General features: G+C 40.7%; 2 protein-coding genes across 2 annotated transcripts in view; one reads left to right on the top strand and one right to left on the bottom strand.

Moving 5' to 3' along the window:
• The window catches only part of LOC134235957 (uncharacterized), a 37,187-nt gene that overhangs the window by 10,870 nt on the left and 11,909 nt on the right, over positions 1-14,408 (bottom strand). The window lies entirely within an intron of this gene.
• Positions 2,482-4,698, top strand: LOC134235979 (uncharacterized). The gene has a single exon (XM_062718159.1). The coding sequence runs from the start codon at positions 2,482-2,484 to the stop codon at positions 4,696-4,698; it is 2,217 nt and encodes a 738-aa protein (XP_062574143.1).

Here is a 14,408-nt window from a genome sequence, read left to right as displayed (position 1 = left end):
ATTTTGATTTTTCAATTTTATTCACAATGAAAAATACAAAAAATGATTTTAATTTCCACTGTATCGGCATAAGGGACATTTCTGGTAGGAAGTCTCAAAAAGTTTCTTCACACACTTTTCACAACACGGATATTGCCTGCATTGTCCGCATTTCCATTTCCCTTGAGTCTTTTCCTCGTAGCACATCATACATTCTTTCAAGGGTGTGTTCCTAGTCATTTTCATCCATCGGGGAGGCGGTATGTTCTCAATTCCCTTCTTCCAGATGAAATATTTCAGACACCAGCTACACCCACGAGTCTTCATACTAGGCTCATCATCTTTAAACCAGTGTGGAAATGGCATTTCACAATGCTGGCAAATCCTGTACGTTTTCCAATTCCATTCCGGACACGGGTTATACACTGTGAATGTTTTATAATTCATCGTATTCTGATCACAGTAATGACAAATTGTATTTTCTACATCAATCCAATACACAAATCTCCACAGGGAAAACATGATGGATATAATGAGCGCAGGGTACTCCTAACTCTGGTTTATATACTATAGGAATATTTTAGGGGTCGTGTGCAAAAAATATGCTGACTACACAGGTAAATACTTGGCAGCGAGCCAAGTTTGTTTAGGGCCGTTTGCAAAAAATATGCTGACTACACAGGTAAATACTTGGCAGCGAGCCAAGTTTGTTTAGGGCCGTGTGCAAAAACTTACCTGTGCATTATGACGTCATCCACTGTATATAAATACGGTTTTCTCCCGACTTTGGGTTCATTTTACTCTCAGAGCCATCAGCTGATAGACATGGATTCTACTAGAGAAAAACAGGTACAGGCTCGACGCATATTGAAACGAAAAAGTACCGAGAGAGAAATAGATTTACCACCTAAACCCATTTCGGAGTATTATCACATGAGACTAGCTGAAAAATGGACCTCTCCAAAATTTAAAGCGCATGAAAATGAATATGTCGTTCATTTCGATGAATTTCCAGAAGAAGAAGAAAGCACAGCTTTCCTTCTACGATTATTCAAAAACATGTTACAGGACTTCAAATCGAAAATGCAGTGTGATCCTAACGATTACCTTCGCCTGAACATAAGTCACGATTCTCTGGATTCAGACATTTCTTACGGGTTTATGCAATGTAAAGATTTAAACGAAGACGTCATTTTTAAAGAAATACAACGTGTGCAACAATCCAAAAAGGATTTCAAAATCGGCGACGGCTCCACGAAATTCGATCTGTTACACATCGAGAATCCCCAGGGGAGTGGTGGAAACAGAAACAAACATCTACAACTGGATAAAGAAACTTTCAAGAAAAATAAACAATCCATCGTTCGGATCGTCAATCCCCATGATAAATTTTGTTTGGCTAGAGCCATCGTCGTCACTCGATTACACAGTCAGAAACCCGATCATCCAGACCCGGAATGGGAAAAACGTTGGCTCCGTATGCGGAAGGGAGATAAGGAATCCTTGGACCAGAAGAACCAAGCCATAGCTCTCATGGAACAGGCCGGATGTGATATCACTCAAGCGTGTGGATCTGCAGAGTGGATAAAATTACAACAGGTATTAGCTCCTCAGTATCGTCTGAAAATATTTCAGTTCAAATCTACTTCCACTAAACTCTGTTTAGAGCGCATCTTCAAAGGCTGGGGAGATGGAACTTGTTTGAACATTTTGTTAGACAACCGTCATTGCGATGCCATCCTATCCATGCCCGGAGTAACGGGGAACCCCTATTACTGTGATCATTGCGACGTGGGGTACACTAAATTCACAGACCATCGGTCCAAATGCCCTCATCGCTGTACCTTTTGTTTAGGACCTCACCCTAAATGTCCCGATGAAGGGATCAAGATTAAATGCCAGGAATGCCATGGAACTTTTAAGAACAGGACCTGCTACGAAGATCATTTAAAACCTCATGGTAAGAAAACCACCACTACTGTCTGCAATTTAATGGGACTATGCGAGAAATGTCAGTCCTGGATACCAAAGAAATTATTACCTCATCACAAATGCGGAGATCAGAAACAGTGTAAGATCTGTAAGAAAATCGTCGATGCCGATCATCGGTGCTACGTTCCACAGAAACCCAAGAAGAAGAAGAAGAAGGGAGAAGACACCTTAGAGTTTACCATTTATTTCGATTTCGAATGCACTCAGGAATCGGGCATTCACGTCCCTAATCTGTGTGTGGCACATCGCGTCTGTCAACATTGCGATGACTTAGACATAGACCAACCTTGTCCTCATTGTCAACACATGGGACCCCGTCAGCACCTATTTCAAGGCCCAGACACCTTAAAGAAGTTCATGGACTGGTTATTTCAACCCACTACAGGTACTAAGAATTCCACTTTAGTACACGACGGGGCCATCGTCATCGCCCATAACTTCAAAGGATACGACGGACAATTCATTTTGAATTACATAGTGCATTCTTCTCCCCTGAAACCTAGCGTGATCATGAACGGGAGTAAGATCTTGTCCATGGAAATATGTGGACTCAAATTCATCGACTCGTATAGTTTCTTAACCTTTCCTTTGGCCCAGATGCCCTCCGCTTTCGATTTGAACGAAATGAAGAAAGGTTATTTCCCTCACTTTTTTAATACGGAACAGAACCAGAATTACGTGGGACCTTATCCACCGGCAGCTTTCTACAATCCGGACGAAATGACTACCAGTGGACGAAAAGCTTTTTACGAATGGTACGACCAACAGAGGGGAAAAGTGTTTGATTTCCAGAAAGAGTTTGTAGGGTATTGTATCTCGGACGTCGACATTTTACACAAATGCTGTGCACGGTTTAGAAGCACCCTCAAGAAGTTGGTCAACGTGGACCCTTTCCAGGAATCCATCACGTTTGCCAGTGCTGCTAATTTAGCCTACCGTCGAAATTTCATGCCTAAAGACAGCATTGCCATCATTCCGAACCTCGGGTATGATCCGGCACGACAATATTCGGCCAAAGCCTGTCGATGGCTCACCTGGATGAGTCATCAGAATGGATGTCACATACGACATGCCAGAAACGGAGGCGAAGTCCCGATCGGAAATTATACCGTCGACGGATACCAGGAAGCGACTCGTACCGTCTACGAATTTTACGGATGCTATTGGCACGGATGCCCCACTTGCTATCCCAGTTTACAGACGGAAACTCATCCTCACCGGACCCAATTTACTTACCAACAATTACACGAGAAAACTCTCAGAAGGACTGCGGATTTAGAGGACATGGGGTACAACGTGTGTAGTATCTGGGAGCACGATTTCGATCAACAAGTGCAACAAGATGAGACTTTACAGCAATTTGTACGAGATCTGGACATTCCGGATCCTTTGAAACCTCGAGAAGCCCTGTACGGAGGCCGGACCAATGCCACTAAATTATATTGTGAAGAAGGGGACATGAGATACGTGGACGTGTGTTCCTTATACCCTTACGTGTTGAAACACAGACCTTTTCCCCTAGGGCATCCCGAGATCATCACAGACGACTTCCAGGACGTGAGAAGTTATTTCGGTCTCATTCACTGTCGGGTCTTACCACCCCGAGGCCTCTTTCACCCCGTATTACCTTATCGGACGGGAGGTAAGTTATTATTTCCCTTATGTCGCACGTGTGCCCAACAACAAGACTCTACGTCTCAACACCCATGTCAACACACCGATCGGGAACGTAGTCTCACGGGTACTTGGGTGACGTGCGAATTACATAAAGCCTTGGACATGGGGTATACCTTAGAGCAAACTTACGAAGTGTGGCATTTCAAAGAACGCAGTCAAGACTTATTTAAAGACTACATCGATACCTTCCTCAAGATCAAACAGGAAGCGTCCGGATTTCCCTCCGAATGTAAGACCTCAGAACAAGAACAAGATTACATTCGAGAAGTGTTATACAAAGAAGGATTCATGATGGACATTCTCAGTATCAAGAAGAATCCAGTGTTAAGAACCATTGCTAAACTCTTTTTAAATTGTCTGTGGGGAAAATTTGCTCAACGCTTGTTATTACCCAAAGTCAGATACTTGGACGAAGTAGAGGAATTACATCAACTCTTACAAAATTCGACGGTCGACATCAAGGGTGTGCGACTCTTAGTCAATAAAGAAGATTCCATTGAAGACAAGATGCTAGTGAATTTTCAAGACAAACAGGAATTCGTCGAAGAATGTCCCTTTGGAAACGTGATCCTAGCTTGTTTTACCACCGCCTATGCCCGCTTACATCTCTACGAGACTTTACGACCTTTAGAAGAACGGGGCCTTTATTTCGATACGGACAGTATCATTTACCAACATAAGGAAGGAGCTTTTAATCCTACTTTGGGCAATAGTTTAGGAGAATGGACCGACGAATTAGACGGGGATCACATCACCAAATTCATGTCGGCAGGTCCTAAAAATTATGGTTTCCGAACGGACAAAGGAACCGAGACCCTTAAATGCAAAGGGGTCACTCTCAACCATCGAACCTCTCAGTTGGTGTGCCCAGAGACTTTACAAAAAATGCTCAAGGGAGAAATAGAGGAAGTAAAAGTCCCCTATCCCAGCAAAATCCAGAGGACCCGGGATTGTGAGGTGGTGAACAAACCTTCAGAGAAAACAGTGAGAATTGTATATGACAAGAGACAAATTGTAGAGAATTATAACACTTTACCTTATGGTTATTGATATGTTTGTTTGTTTGTTTGTTACAAATAAAAAATTGAATTGTTTTTATATGTGTTGTTTCTTCTTCTCTATAAAAAAGACATTCTTCTATAAATAAGTATAAGAATAAGTATAAATAAGACCCTGAACCCAACTTTTCTTTCATTGATCAACATGTATTCCGAGGAGACACCCCTCCCCTCTTTTCAATTGAAACACGAATTTACCATGGTAGTTGCTGGACCCTCGAAATCGGGCAAAACAGAATTCGTCAAGTCATTAGTGAACAATCTAGACTGGATCACCCCCAGGCCCGAAAAGATCGTCTGGTGTTATCGGGAATGGCAACCCGCTTACACTTCTTTAAAAGAGAAGGTATCTTTCATCCGAAATATTCCAGAAGACGACGAGAAATTAGTAGCCAATTTGAGTGTGCCCCATTTACTCATTTTTGACGACATGATGGGAGGAAAAGCCATCGAATCGATTGTGGATTGGTTTACCCGTAAAGCTCATCATCGGAATACCAGTGTGATTTACATCACTCAGAATTTATTTGATCGAGCTGCCTCTCATCGCACCATTAGTTTGAATGCTCATTATTTAGTCTTATTCAAAAATCCCAGAGACAAATCACAGATCAGTGTATTGAGTCGTCAGCTAGCTTTGCCTCATTTGATGTCTGCTTATCAAGAAGCCACCCAGGTACCTCACGGTTATCTTCTCGTGGATTTGAGTCCCCAGACCCCAGACGAATACCGATTAAGAAGTCGAATGTTTGAATTGTTGACTATACACATGCCTCAAGAGTATAAATAAAAGTGTTTCCCACTCTTCTGAGTCATTATTCATTTCACTCTCATCATGGCTCCATCAGCCAAGAGTAAATTAGTGAGAACCTTACGACGTTTACAGCGGGAACGAGATCCCACCAAACGAGCCCATTTAATCGAATTAGGGCGTAAAGCCTTATTGAATTGGTTTGCCATGGGAGCTCGCAATTTAATGAAAGGGGTCTTACCTATCAATAAACTGACTCAAAAGTTTATTAATAATCATCGTCAAGATTTAAAGATCATTGCCGATCAATCGGCTAGTGACGAAGATAGGAAAACAGCTATTTTAAAACGCGGAGGAGCTGGATTTCTAGGTGGAGTCATCATTCGTCATTTATTCAAATGGAATAGTCCTAAAAAACGCCGGGTTCGTCGTTTAAAGAGTGTAGTGGTAAGAGTCGATAATAAGAAACAAAGAGTGTTTCCAGATTGGATGGTCCGAGTGGGAGGAGCAGCTCAAAAGAGTAGAAAAAAGAAGAAGAAAAAAGCCCCACCCAAGAAGAAAAAAGCCCCTCCCAAGAAAACAGGGGCAAAAAGGCGAAAATCTGCTCCTCAAACTGTAGCTCAAAGTAAAGCCATGCCCGAAAGTTTAAAAAACGAAATCAATCAGTATTATAAGGAACAAAGACAAAAGACCATAGGAGAGTTACTCAAGAAACAAGCAGAACTGAGAATGGATCGTACTATGGGACCCATAGGGAGTCAAAGAGCTAGCGATTTAGAAGTGTTTCCTCGAGTGAATGTGGGCATTCCCTCCCCTGGAATTAAAGTTCCCATTCATGTCCCTAAAATCACACGTTTTCAACCCTTGACAGCCTCCACCCCTCAACTTCCTAAAGGTCTGAGATATAAATGCCGATATTGTGGAAAAATTTATGTCAGGGAGAAAAATAGAGATAAACACGAGAGTGACAAACACGGAGGGTATGCCCCTCCTTAAGACACTATAAAAGGGAGTGACATGAGAGACTTCTCTTCATTGTTTTCAAAGATGGCCAAGAAGAAAAAGGGATGTTGTACGCGATTAAAAGCGCATGCTCCTCTTTTAAGAGTGTTATCGGATCCTCACTATTCCTCGTCCTTAAAAACGGGGATTTTAAAACATTGTTCTGGAGACTGTATTCTGAAAATTTGTGAGATCGTCTACAACCTATTAAAAGGAGTGTTACCTCTCCATTCGGCTCAGAAACGAAAACTAGCTCCTAAGAAACACATCTTAAGGAGACTGGTTCAACCTCAATCCATCCAGAGACGAAGAGCTTTATTAGTACAACAAAAAGGAGGTATTTTTCCTTTTTTTATTCGCAGCAGCCGCTCCTTTACTGTTAAACCTTCTAAAATGAGTCGTAAAATGGTGTTAGTACCTGAAGTTCTGTTGAATGAACTCAAAGGAAAACTCCCCAAACCTCCGGAATTTCAATCTACGCTGAGTATAGGTCAAGAATTGGACCAGATTACCAGACGTGAAGATTTAACTCCAGAAGAAAAAGTGGCTTTATACGGTCAAGAACTTCATCGGTATAGGAATTATTTACAACAAGCGAGGGAGACAACGACTACCAAAAAAACCCCTGCACCCTTAGCCCCAGCCCCCGCAGCAGCAGCAGCAGCTCCAGCAGTAGCAGCAGCACCACTAGCAGCCTCAGACCCCGAGATCGATCAACAAATCATTCAAAGTGTGAATAAACCCATGCAAAGGAAAGCTGAATTATTATTAAATCATTTAAAGAAAACCAACGTCTTGACTTGGGATAAAGACGGAGAAATCAGTTATCGAGGTCAAAAAGTGCCCGATTCTAACATTGTGGATATAATGGCCGAAAACATGAGAACCAGATCCTTGAAAAATCGTCCGGTGCCTAAAGGATTAGATGAATTTGCTCAAGCTTTAAAAGAGACCCGTACTCCCATGACTTACTTGCAAAATCGAGACCTTATAAAAGCCATGCAGAAACCAGGAAAAATCAGTACTCCTAAAGGGGCTTTGAGTGACGACGACGACGAAGAAGAAGAGAGCGGATTTCAGGATGCTTCCTCTTCTTTTTTGACCCCTATTAGTCGACCTGTAGAGGCAAGATCAAGGGTGTTAAAAAAATTCACACCTAAATATAGTCCCTATCGAGCCCAAAAGCAATTAAAAGCCCAAGAAGAAGAAGCCAATAAGAAATTAGAACAAATCGAGGAAAATTGGCTATCATTGCCTAAGACATGAAGAAGAAGAAGAAGAAGAAGGAAGTAGAAGACATTTTAACAGAGATTTATTACGATCCTAAGAGAGGGTATGGAGGCATACAGACTTTGTATCGTCAGGTCAAAAGTTTGGGACATAAGATTTCCTTAAACACCATACGAGAATGGTTAAAAGAGCAAGATACTTATACTTTACATAAACCCATTCATCGAAAATTCCGGAGACAACAGACCAGAGTGACGGATATGGACGAACAATGGCAATTAGATTTAGCCGATGTGTCCAGTTTAAAGAAACATAATGACGGCTATACTTTTTTATTGTGTGCCATTGACGTCTTATCTAAATATGCTTGGGTGGTGCCTTTAAAACAGAAAACGGGAAAAGAAATGATTCGAGGATTACAAGAGATTTTCCGACAAGACGGTCGACGTCCCGTCCGCATTCAATCGGATCAAGGCAAAGAATTTACCAATCGAGAATTCTTACAGGCATTTAAATCCATTCATTTCTTTACCACTCGCAATACGGACACCAAAGCCAGTATCGTGGAACGATTTCAAAGAACCCTCAAAGCACGCATGTGGCGGTATTTCACTCGAAATAAAACCAGACGGTATTTAGAGGTCTTACCGGATTTAGTGTATGCTTACAATCATACCTTTCATCGCAGTATCCAAAGAGCTCCAGCTCAAGTGAATCCCTCGAATGTGTTAAAAGTCTGGAAAACTTTATATGGGGAAGAATCATCACCTAAAACCAAAAAACCCCCCAAATTTAAAACAGGAGATAAAGTGCGCATCAGTAAAGCCAAACGCACTTTTGAAAAAGGATATTTACCGAACTGGACCACGGAAATATTTACCATTGCTCAACGAGTTCCCGGTCGGTATCCTTACGTGTATCGAGTACAAGATTATAACCAGGAGGAATTAGAAGGGACATTTTACGAGAAAGAATTACAACAGATCATTAAAAAAGACGACGTGTACGAAGTGGAGGAAATCTTGGGGTATAAAAAGCGACGAGTCGGGAAAAAAATCATTCAAGAAGTCAAAGTCCGGTGGAAAGGATATCCCCCAAGTTTCGATTCATGGATTCCCCAAACGGATCTCATCAAATAACACCTCACTGGAAATTTTGTGGAGAGAATATTCCTCGAGAAGAAATTGTGTATTTTGCACAATTATTCATCTGTATTTCCCTCATCATCACCAGTGTGGTCATGTTAGCTTTACACGATTCTAATCGAGAATATTGGATGATCTGTGTGAGTTCTTCGGTGGGTTACATCATGCCTAGTCCTACCATGATGCATCATACCCCTACGGTCAAGAAGACGCCGAATTCACCCAGTTAATCCCGGAATCTAAAAATAGATACATCCCTCTATATAAAAAGGAGATAACCAAAGCCTAAGAGGATCATTTCTGATCTGAGTGAGGGACAGAGCACACACGTCATGGAATTTTTAAGCTCAGAGTATCGTTGGAAAATAGTAGAACCTGAAAAGGGTACTACTTTAAAGGGAGAATGGATGAAAAACAAAGAGACATGTATTCAAGATTTCTTTGATCAGAATCCAGGGACAAAAACAGGTCACCATGAAATCTACCTGTATAAGAGATTCAAGTTACCGGACCGCCAAAGAAGCAAACACATGGTCTTATTAGGACCCAGACAGCCCAAGTATAGGGAATTCAAATGGAAAATCAATTACGTCTTGCCTCACCAAAGAGAGGGACCGGAAACCACTTTGTTTCAAGGGAAATGGATGGAAAAAGCTGGAGATTGTATTAAAGACTATTTGAAAGAAGTGATCGTAAAAGGATTCAATGCCTGTGGTAACCGTTGTGAAACAGACTATTTGTACATGAGGAGATCCTTCCCCATACAAAAAGAACTGAATCAAAGTTTTGAATGTTTGTTATTATAATGATGTTCTTGTTTCTTGTTCTTGTTGTTATTGTTATGAATCAATAAAATAAAAGAAAAACAAAAATCTTGTTGTTTTTTAAAAAAAGTGTTGTTATAAATACAAAGGTCCTTAGGTCAAAGGTCTCAGTCTTAGATTGAACATGGCAGAGAGCAGTGGGTTTTACATGACTTTACCCAGTGATGGGTCTATGACCTCTTTTTCTACCAATACGACCGCTCAATTTAAAACCTTATTACCACAAACAGTGGATTTAACCGACGGAGAATGGGAAGTGGCTTTAACAGAAATGATGTATCCCAATTCATTGAAAAACATTACAGAAAAGGAGGCTTATTTTGACATCCTTATCCCTCAGTCTTTTGCTCCCCAGAACAAAGATATCAAAGACCCAAATGTTTTTAAATCGGGCAGATTTAAAATGAAAACCTTAGACCCAATGCCATTACGTCAATGTCCTGTACTGATAGATTGGGCCCATAATAAACGGCCTTCACTCATTGATCTAGATGGCAAGATGGAAATTAGACGAATTCACTTCAGACCCGGGCCTTACGTTCACCCCAAGGCTTTAACAGAGGAAATAAGTCTAGGACTACAGAGATCATTGAGAAAAATATGGAAAACCGTTGGTCATCCAGATGAAGAAAATTCTATGAAATTAGTATATTACGAGACCTATGATCGAGTGATGTATCAAATTAATGGAAAAAATCTTACTCCCTTATGCATTCGTTTCCCCACATCCCTAGCTTATAAGCTAGGCATGGACAGTCAGAAAGTCATTCTTCAGAACGATACAGAAAACATGACCAAATGGATCAACATTAGTTACTTGGGAAACAATACTGTGGATTTATATGAAAATCTGAAATCCATGTATGTCTATTGTGACTTGATTCAACCCCAGACGGTAGGCTCCAATGCCTTGAAACTCTTAAGAGTGGTGCCTTGTACATTTCATTTGGAGGATTCAAAACAAGCCAAATGGGAACCCATTCGAGCGGAATATTTGAAACTAAGTAAAAAACATTTCGATACCATTGAGATTCACATCATGACTCCTTTAGGGACTCCCATGCCCTTTGTAAGTGGTAAATCAGTGGTGAAACTTCATTTCAGAAAAGTATACTGAGATGAATGTACCGTTATTGTGTTCCATCTTATTGGGCGTGGTGGCTTGTCTGGTCTGCTGTCTGTATTGTATTCAGCCCTAAAAAAGGGTATAAAAGGAAGTCCCCCGAGGACAGAAAGGTCAGTTGAATAAGAGACATGAACCATGCAGTATCATCCCGGATTACTGAGACAAAGAGGACACGGACAGTTTGTCTATCATAGAGGGTTATTACGTCAAAAAGGACACGGTTTTTTAGGATCCCTATTTAAAGTAGCAGCTCCTTTAGTCAGCAATCTAGTAGGAGGATTATTGGGTCAACAGCAACCCCCACCACCACCACCACCACCACCAGGCTATTATCCACCCCAAAACTATCAAAGAGGGGAAGGATTTTTTACTGATTTACTGAAAACCGGAGCTAAACACGCCTTGACTGCTGCTGCTAGAACGGGATTAGACGTATTAGAAAATAAGAGATCTTTAAAAGACGCAGTCAAAACTCACGGAGTACAAGCTCTAAAAAATACTTCGGGAATGGTGAAACAAAGAATGAATCTAGGAGGTACTAACAAAAGAAGAAGAAAAAGAATGAAAAAACAGAGAGGATCGGGAATGGTGATTAAAATAACAAGAAGAAAAAGAAGACGACAGAGAGGGCGAGGATTTTTTACTGATTTACTGAAAACAGGAGCTAAACACGCCTTGACTGCTGCTGCTAGAACGGGATTAGACGTATTAGAAAATAAGAGATCTTTAAAAGACGCAGTCAAAACTCACGGAGTACAAGCTCTAAAAAATACTTCGGGAATGGTGAAACAAAGAATGAATCTAGGAGGTACTAACAACAGAAGAAAAAAGACCCCTATGTTAGCCCGAGGAGGTCCTAAGAGAAAAAGGAAAAAACAAGGAGGAGGAATTCCTAAAAGAAAACGTCCTTTAGATGTGTTTGACTGAGAGAGAGAGAGTATAAATAGGCCAGTCCTGTGAACAGAAGGTTCATTTGTGAAAACTGAATCCTAGTAGACACATCATGTTACAACCCGATTCCTGTGCGTGTGGGATGAACAATTTACAATTGTTTGAAGTCCCTCCCACTAATATTGCTTTAGAAGACTCGAAATGGGAAGAATATTACCCCATTTCCAGTACTTTAGATTCGGACACCGCTCCCATCGAATTTGAAATTAAAGGACAAGGAGATCACTATCTGGATTTATCTCAAACTTATCTTCAAATGGTATGTAAATTTACCAAAGACGATGGAAGTAATCTGACCGGGGCAAACAGCACTTCGAGTCCAGTGAATAATATCTTACATTCCATGTTTACGGAAATCGATGTCAGTCTGAATGGAAAAATAGTGACTCCAGGGACGGATACTTATCCTTACAAAGCTTATCTGGAGAAATTATTGTCTTACCGACCCAGAACATTAAAGACACAGGCGAGGGCCTGTAGTCTGTGGGAAAAAGATACGGCAGGACACATGGACGAAGTGGGGTTAGAGGCTCTTGGTGTAGCTCAAAATAAAACCTTTGATGTAACTCCAGCTGGAAATGGTGGTGCCGACACGGTGACCATTAACGAACCCATCCTCACAGCGTTACCGGCCAATTCTAAAAACGAAGGATTCCGAAAAAGACACCAAGCTATTGCTAACAGTAAGAAAATCAGTTTGCTGGATCGTTTACATCTGGATTTGTTTCAACAAGATCGATTTCTACCTAATGGAGTGGACGTCCGTTTGCGATTTAATCGAGCTAGACCTGCTTTCTACATGATGATCAAAGGAGGAAGTACAGGAAAAGTGAAAATTTTGAGTATGGTCTTGTGGGTGAGAAAAGTCAAACCCACACCAGTCATGATGAATGCCATTAATCAGAGTTTGAATACCCACAGAGCCAAATATCCCTTGAGAAGAGTGGAAGTGAAAACCTTTACCATCCCCACAGGAACTCAGTCTAAGATTACGGATCATCTGTTTCAAGGCCAGATGCCTAAACGTCTCATTTTAGGCTTTGTGGAGAATGCGGCCTTTAACGGAGATAAAACTAAAAATCCCTTTCATTTCCAAAACTTTGGGATCAAGAAATTAGATGTCAGTATCAACGGAGAGACCATGAGTACTCGATGTTTTGAGCCTAATTTCAACGACGATTTATATCTGAGATCTTATCTCAGTCTGTATCAAGCTCTGGGAAAATTAGGAGAAGATTGGGCTCCAGACATCACCTTAGAAGAGTATAAAAGCGGCTACACTCTATGGGGCTGGGATTTCACTAAAGATCAAGAGGCGCAATCGGATAAATTCCACATCATAGAAACAGGAAATCTGAGAGTAGAAGTGCAGTTTACCAACAATACACCTAACACCTTAAATTGTGTGGTGTATGCAGAATTCGATAACCTATTAGAAATTAACAAACAGAGAGAAGTGAGCATTGATTACTAATGGATACGGGACAATTGAGAGAAGTCTTATCCAGAGAATTCAAGAGTTCGTTTGGAGGGGTGTATCCTGTAGATTTATTACCGGATCAATTAAGACCTGGAGAAAAAGCTGTGGTGGTCAATACGGATCCTCAAGATCGACCTGGAGAACATTGGGTGTGTCTGTATGTGAGCAATCCCGTGGTGGAATATTTCGATTCTTATGGATTTCCTCCCTTACAAAAAGAAATTCAAGATTTTATCCAGCGTCATGCTCAACAATGGATTTATAATCCGTATCGCTATCAAGACTGGAATACCGATGTGTGTGGACAATATTGCGTGTATTATTTACATCAAAGAGACAAGAAAAGAAAGAAAGCCAACGAATGGCTATTCCCTTTTGACCAGAGTACGGCTTTACAAAGGGACAGATACGTAGCGAATTGGTTTAAAAACACTTATCATAAATTACCTACGGGTCATGGACAAAAGTGTCAATGTTTTTATCAAAATGTATTGTAAATATGTTGTTTGTTGTTTGTTGTTGTTGTTTGTTGTTACAAAATAAAGAATGAAAAAATCAAAAATCTGTGTTTTCTTTGTTATTTATGTGTAAGTAAAAAATCCAGTTTGAACTAGTTAGGCTAGGCTAGACTGTGAAGCGTGACGTCATAATCACATTCTTGCAATGTTTTTTGCACACGGCGCATTTACCTGTGCAGTCAGCATAAACAAAAAACGTAGGTCTATCGTATATTTCTTTGCACACGGCGCTAGTATTTACCTGTGCAGTCAGCATATTTTTTTTTTTTTGCACACCACCCTTATCTTTTGCAAAGGTGTGAGGGGGTATAAAAACAAAAGGTGTTAAAGAAAATCCTCATTAGTTGGGGCCCAATTGAGTAAACGATAGTGTGCCAAACGAATTCCTAGAATATTAAAAGACATGGAGATGAAGATGGAAAAACTTACCTTATTAGAAAAGAGAATGATAAAACCTATGGAGGTGGATCAGGAACCTAGGAATGAATATTTACCCCTGCATGAGAAAGTGAAGGATCCTAAATGTCCGGACAGATGTTACAGGATAGCCATTAATTGGAATTTCATCATTCCAGACCCCAAAGAACAAGAAGATCGAGATATGTTTCTGAGTAATGAAGATGAATTTAACTATTTGATTTTACAAAAGGAAAGACATCCCTGGACAGGAGAAGT

The sequence above is a fragment of the Saccostrea cucullata genome, unplaced genomic scaffold (genome assembly GCF_032062105.1).
Source record: "Saccostrea cucullata isolate Sc308-1 unplaced genomic scaffold, CSIRO_AGI_Scuc_v1 ctg1396, whole genome shotgun sequence".
Taxonomy (NCBI): domain Eukaryota; kingdom Metazoa; phylum Mollusca; class Bivalvia; order Ostreida; family Ostreidae; genus Saccostrea; species Saccostrea cuccullata.
The sequence above is the reverse complement of the archived record's forward strand: the minus strand, read 5'-3'. Positions and strand labels throughout refer to the sequence as shown.

What these genes read in the sequence shown, in the direction of transcription:
- LOC134235979 (XM_062718159.1), top strand. Translation starts at nt 2,482, where the DNA reads ATGAACGGGAGTAAGATCTTGTCCATGGAAATATGTGGACTCAAATTC.